At 32.8% G+C, this 5645-nt stretch overlaps 1 protein-coding gene across 2 annotated transcripts; it reads right to left on the bottom strand.

Moving 5' to 3' along the window:
• LOC124944054 (protein KRI1 homolog) lies at positions 1–2862 on the bottom strand. Of its 2 annotated transcripts, none has more exons than XM_047484510.1 (2): positions 2646–2862; positions 1–2134 (listed from the first exon to the last, which is right to left on the bottom strand). In XM_047484510.1, the coding sequence occupies exon 2, from the start codon at positions 2091–2093 to the stop codon at positions 219–221; it is 1875 nt and encodes a 624-aa protein (XP_047340466.1). In that variant the 5' UTR covers positions 2094–2134; positions 2646–2862; the 3' UTR covers positions 1–218. The 2 variants fall into 2 exon arrangements, with proteins under 2 accessions (XP_047340466.1, XP_047340467.1); XM_047484511.1 differs by having other exon boundaries at positions 1–2105.
• Positions 2863–5645: the final 2783 nt, after the last annotated feature.

Genomic DNA, 5645 nt, shown 5'->3' with positions numbered 1-5645 from the left:
AGAAGTAATTGAAGTAAACAACAATAGTATGAGCTCTTTCAACCCAATTCCAACATTTTTCTGAAAAAAACAATTCCAGTATTTTAAATGTTCAACTGCAGCCAAAAATAAATCAAATATTGAAACAACAGACAAGTCTTCTCTACTCCAAAAAAAACACTAAAATTTTCGACAAGACGTAAAACAGCAAAACAGTTTTTTTAGAATAAAAGAACACTTCATTTCTTTTTACTCTTTCCAGAAGAGGATGGTATTTTACCATAAGCCATAAGCCTAGACCGCGATAGCTTAAGTTCAGCTTGCCTCTTCCTTTTCCTACTCCGACTTGACTGCTTGCTCTCACCACCAGCATCGTTACCTTCTTCCAAGACAGGTGATTTCCCCTTATCGTCTTTCTGATTCTTCTTATTGTTGTATTTATGGTCCTTCAATCCCGCGGCTTCTAGAAGAAGCATCCTATTCCTCTGTTTTTGTTGGTATCGTTTTTCACGTGGTACCTTCCATTCTTTTTCCACGTAAGGAGCAAGTTTCTTAAGAGAAACATATTGATTCAACTCGTTATCATCAAGCATTAAGATTTCTTCTACAGTTAAACCGTATCGTTTCGAACCTACTTCTTTGTATTTGAATCTTGTCTTCAAGTCTCCTATCGTATCTTCATAGTCTAACTTATAATACTCATCCAATTCCTTGTCTAGAATCTCCTTCTCAGCCGTTGATACTACCTTTCCCCTTTTTTGCTTCTCATTATCATCTGAATCTGAATCAGAATCATCATTTACTTCTCCTTTTGCATTTGATTTTAAATATTTCTCTCGAGCTGCTAAGAACCCATTTCCTGGTTCGCTCCAACCTTTCTGGAGTCCGAGCAATTCATCCTCTTTATCGAAATCTGGTTTCTCCAATTTTTCAATATCGTCGTTTTCGTCATCGGTCTCAAAATTAGGGTTAGCATCGACTGCGTCATAGTATTCGTCGTTGAAAGCTTCTCTCATCTTTCGATCGTACTCATCAGGGTCAAACTCTTTTTCTAGATCGTCAACATCCAACGGACAAAACCCATCTTTCACTATACCCGCGGTTTCCCTGATCTTCTCGAGCTTCTCTTTCATTTCTTTTTTCTTCAAATTCTTAAGGTGTTTCAACTCCTCCTTTCTCTCGAATTCTGCTTGTGCTAGCCTCTCCTCTTTCCGTTCCCTTTGAGTTTTTCGAGCATTCGTTTTCTTCCTCACGGAACCCTCGATGACCCTCGAGTGTCCTAATACTCTATCGCCGGCGCTTTCTTCGTGCCTGAAGTTGTATCCGATCTCGTACTTCTCTTGCTGGTTAATTACCTCTTCATCCTCAGAAAAATCGAGTACGTCTTCGTTCGCTGGCTTATTATCATCTTTCTCATCACCAATCCAAAACCTATTTTTTATATACTCCTTGAGAAACTTATCATCCTCATCTAGATTATCGTCAACACCAAAAGCTTCGTCGCATAGAACTTGAATATCTTGGTCATTTTCGTTATCAATTTCCTCCTTCCCCCTTTTTTTCTCCATCAAGAGTTCTCCATCACCATCAGCAACACAGAAAGCTGCATTTGCCTCGTCGATAAATGCTCGCCTCATTTCCTCCATCTCCTCTGAGTGGCTCTTGATAACCGATCCCTTACTCTCTTCAATAACATCATCAAACTCAGGTCCCTCCTCAATCAAGTGTTTTGCAGTCACATCTTTCAAGTACATTGGTTTTACGCTTTTGCCCCTCCTCCCCTCCTCTTCATCTTCGTCTTCATCCTCGTCCTCTTCATCTTCGGACTCGAAAAGCTTAACCTCTTTGTCTTTTGAGAGATCCCCTTTCTTTGCTTTAATCAAAGCATTCAAGAACTGCAAATCCTTCTTCGGGTCAACCAAGTGAGAATCATCATATTCATCTTCTGATGATTCATCAGAGGATTCATTTACAATTCCTTTCTTCTTAAGCTCATCTAACTTTTGCAGATCCTCTCTCTTCTTGTTGTGCTCAAATCGACGGGCATAATCTTTGTCGATCTCAATCTTTGATATATCCTCCTCAAAACTGTCACCACCATCAAAGAGCTTCATCGCCAAATTTTGCTACACAAGGAAATGAAAACCTTCAAGAACTATGACAAAGTTAATGAAAGAGTGAGATACTTAATAACAGATAAAGCTGCAATGAGATTAGCAAAAAGAAGACAATAACAGTCTTAAGATCCAACAAAACAAAAATATAGAATTGTAGAGACAAGTTAAAAAAAACAATCAGTTCCAATTGAAGATATTGCTAAATTATTGGGTAAGTCACATATGATGCATAAAGAATCTGATTGCCAATTTTCTTCATTTAAACCCAAATAAATCAACTTATTCATCAAAACTATAATTTTTATTTTGAATTAGAAAAGTATGTTACATATTTTTGCATCTTCTAAACATATCCAATCAATTGGCGACAGATAATGAAGAATCTAAAAGCTTATTCCACACTGACATTAACAAGTTGAACTGACCGCCTCTCCACAACTTTTGTTCACTCCACGCAGAGTGAATCAATCAATTCGGTGACTTTACATGCTCAAATAGGAAAGCAATCGGAAAAAAACAAATCAGACAAGGAGGGAAAAAAGAGATCACCTGCGTACAGAAAAGCTTCTTCAGACAACTGTATATGGCGAGATGAAGGAGGGGAAATGTAGTAAAGATCACGAAACGCTGCGTCCTTTGAGTTGCTACGAACGTTTGAAACCCTAGTCCAGCCTACAAAAGAGCATGAGTATCAATCAACCTTTGATAGAGCAGAGAGAGAGAGAGAGCCGTTCCTAAAAACCTCTCTCTCTAGCGGCGGCTTGAAATATCATCCTAGGGCACACTTGTGGTTATTTAGGTCATACAAAATTAAATTGAAATTAGAAAATTAAATTTCATTTTTTTTTATTTTTTTTTTGATTTTTAACTAAAACTCAATTATATTATTTTTTAATTATTAAATTAATTAAAATATTCTTACTATTCTTACTTTATTTTTTATTTAAATTTTAAATATTAAATAATATTATAATAATTCAACCCATTAAAAATAAAATAATATATTTTTCATCAAATAAAATAAAAATTTATTAAAAAACTTAAAATAACCAAAATCAAATAAAATTATATGCGTAAATTTTAAAAATAAAGTAACATGGTAATAATTCAACAGCATATAACTAAAATAATTTATTTTTCATCAAATAAAATTTTAATAAAAATTATAAAAAAAAACTTTAAATAACCAAAATCAAATAAACTATATTAGTCCATTCTTAAAAAGAAATTAAAAATAATACTAGGTCAATTAAGATGATAAAAAAACATATATTCTAAACAAAATATATTAGGGGAAACTTATTTGATTTCAATTATTTAATCTAAATAATTCCCGCTTAAATCACGAATAAAAATATCAAATTACTCTTATTTTACTTTTTATAACATTTAAAATAATATTAATATAAAATTTTATTAATTTATTAAAATAATCCACTTTTTTTATAAAAAAAAAAGTTTTTTCAAAACAAAATTAGTATAGTTTTATACCCGTGAAAATTTGTTGGTCACGAAAAAATTTAACGAAAAAATTTAAGACTCGAAAATTTTCAACATCAATTTGCGTGTCAGGAATATTTTAAAATTAATTATAAAAATAATTAATTTGGTTAAACAAATTAAAATTTGATTTTTGAAAATTTGTGTTTAAATTAATTAAAAATAATTAATTTAAAAGATTATTTATTCAATCTCCAATATATTCAATCTCCAACTGATTTGTTTTAAATCAATAAAAGGTTTACTTGTACAAACGTATTTTTCACCAAAGATTCGTTTTAGTTCGAAGTTTGGTGATACTCAAAAAAGGGTTTTCTTGCTTAATCCTATATACTCGTTTTAAAACCGATCTCTACTCTATAAAGTCTTGGCTTTTAAAAATCGATTGTATAACATTTTAATTATTTAACCAATTATTCTTCCGTTCCTGGACATGCACATATTTTTGTGTATTTAAAAATGATAACAAATCAGTTTAAAAGACATTAGGGTTTAAAAATAAATCTCAAACAAACTTTTATCAAAATATTTTTTTGTAAAAATATCTCAAAAATATTTTGAAATCATTTTCTATTTTTTTGGGATTTTTAGAAAATGATTTAGGGTTCAAGAGTTATAAAAATAATTTTGAAAATTTAAAATTGGAACCAAAAAGGCCTTAGGATCGGTGTCCACGGTCCTAGTTGAAAAACTTCGATCGGACCTCTCGATCCTAGTTGAAAAGCCTCGGTCAGATCTCTTGGTCCTGGTCGGACTTGTCAGTCCTCAAAAACATCAAAATTATGGGTTTTACAATTTTGATGTAAGGCCTAAGTACCTTCAGGTGTGATTCAAGCTGGATATGTTCATTTTCATCAAAATAGTTTAGGAACATAAATTTGGTTTATGGTTTTAAAGTTGCAATGAGGCGTAAGGAGCTTTCCAATAACTTCCCTATACTTTATATAATTGATTGGTACCAAATATGAACACTGGCGGTTCATTTGGACAAATTCAAACACTCAAAATTTTCATTTATTTTGAAAATTTTGATTTTGATCAAACACATTCGAGATGGATCAAACATGATCCAAATAGTTTTCCAACATCAGTAGAAACATGTTTGGAAACATTTTAAGCCGTTGTTCTTGATGATTAACCCAAGAAATAAAAAACCATTTGTAATTTTCCCAAATTCAAATTTGTTTTTTTTTTTTCATTTTAGATCGATTGATCGATCCTAGATTTCACAGGAAACTTGTAAATGATCCTTAGATCGGTTTCCAATCAAAAAGTTCAAGAACTAGACAACATACAAGCTTATAAAAATTAAAATATACAAATTTCAATTTCAAATTGTAAGTATGAATCAAAGGATGATTGGAAGCATATTAAGGATTGAAGAACACTCCTTAAGCCTTATGGAAGCTCTTGGGATGTTTGGATCCAAGATTTAAGATTTGGAACAAAATTTTGAAAAATCTAGAAACTTTGAGCTTCAATGACAAATTTATGGTAAATTCTAATTTGAGGCTTAAGATGTAATCTTTTAGGTTCAAAATTGTTAAGAGAGACTATTTATAACCTCTCAAAGTCGGTTGAGGAAGCTAAGTTGCTTGAATTAGTCAAACACCACTTATGGTGTTTTGGTTGTTCTTTCGGCCAGTTATCGGAATAGGCATCAATGATGCACCTAGATGTAGGGGAAATGATCACCGAAGTAGGATGATTATTTCACTTTTTGAATTAGTCCAAATGATTGAGAAATATTAGAGTTCCATCTTTGAGAAATCAAAGATGGTTGTTATTCTTATCCTTCCGGCGATTGCGACGAAGACGAAGGCCGTAAGTGAAACGACATTGTTTCGGGCAAAAACGCAGACGCAGAACGGTTTGTTAGTGTTCCGTTTGTGTTTCGTTACGTTCCAAACGCTTTGTTACGTTTCAACTAACGCAACAGGGGGTTAGTTGCTTTGCCTAACGCGGGCGCACGCTCCTTCTGTTGCAGCGGGCGACGCAAACAACACTATCTATTAGTTGTAATTCTTGTTGCAGCGAATTCTTTGGGTT

The sequence above is a fragment of the Impatiens glandulifera genome, chromosome 6 (genome assembly GCF_907164915.1).
Source record: "Impatiens glandulifera chromosome 6, dImpGla2.1, whole genome shotgun sequence".
Lineage (NCBI taxonomy): Eukaryota > Viridiplantae > Streptophyta > Magnoliopsida > Ericales > Balsaminaceae > Impatiens > Impatiens glandulifera.
Note: the sequence above shows the minus strand (reverse complement) of the source record. Positions and strands in the feature narration are given on the sequence as shown.

Coding starts and splice junctions, on each gene's coding strand:
- LOC124944054 (XM_047484510.1), bottom strand. CDS start 2,093: ATGAAGCTCTTTGATGGTGGTGACAGTTTTGAGGAGGATATATCAAAG.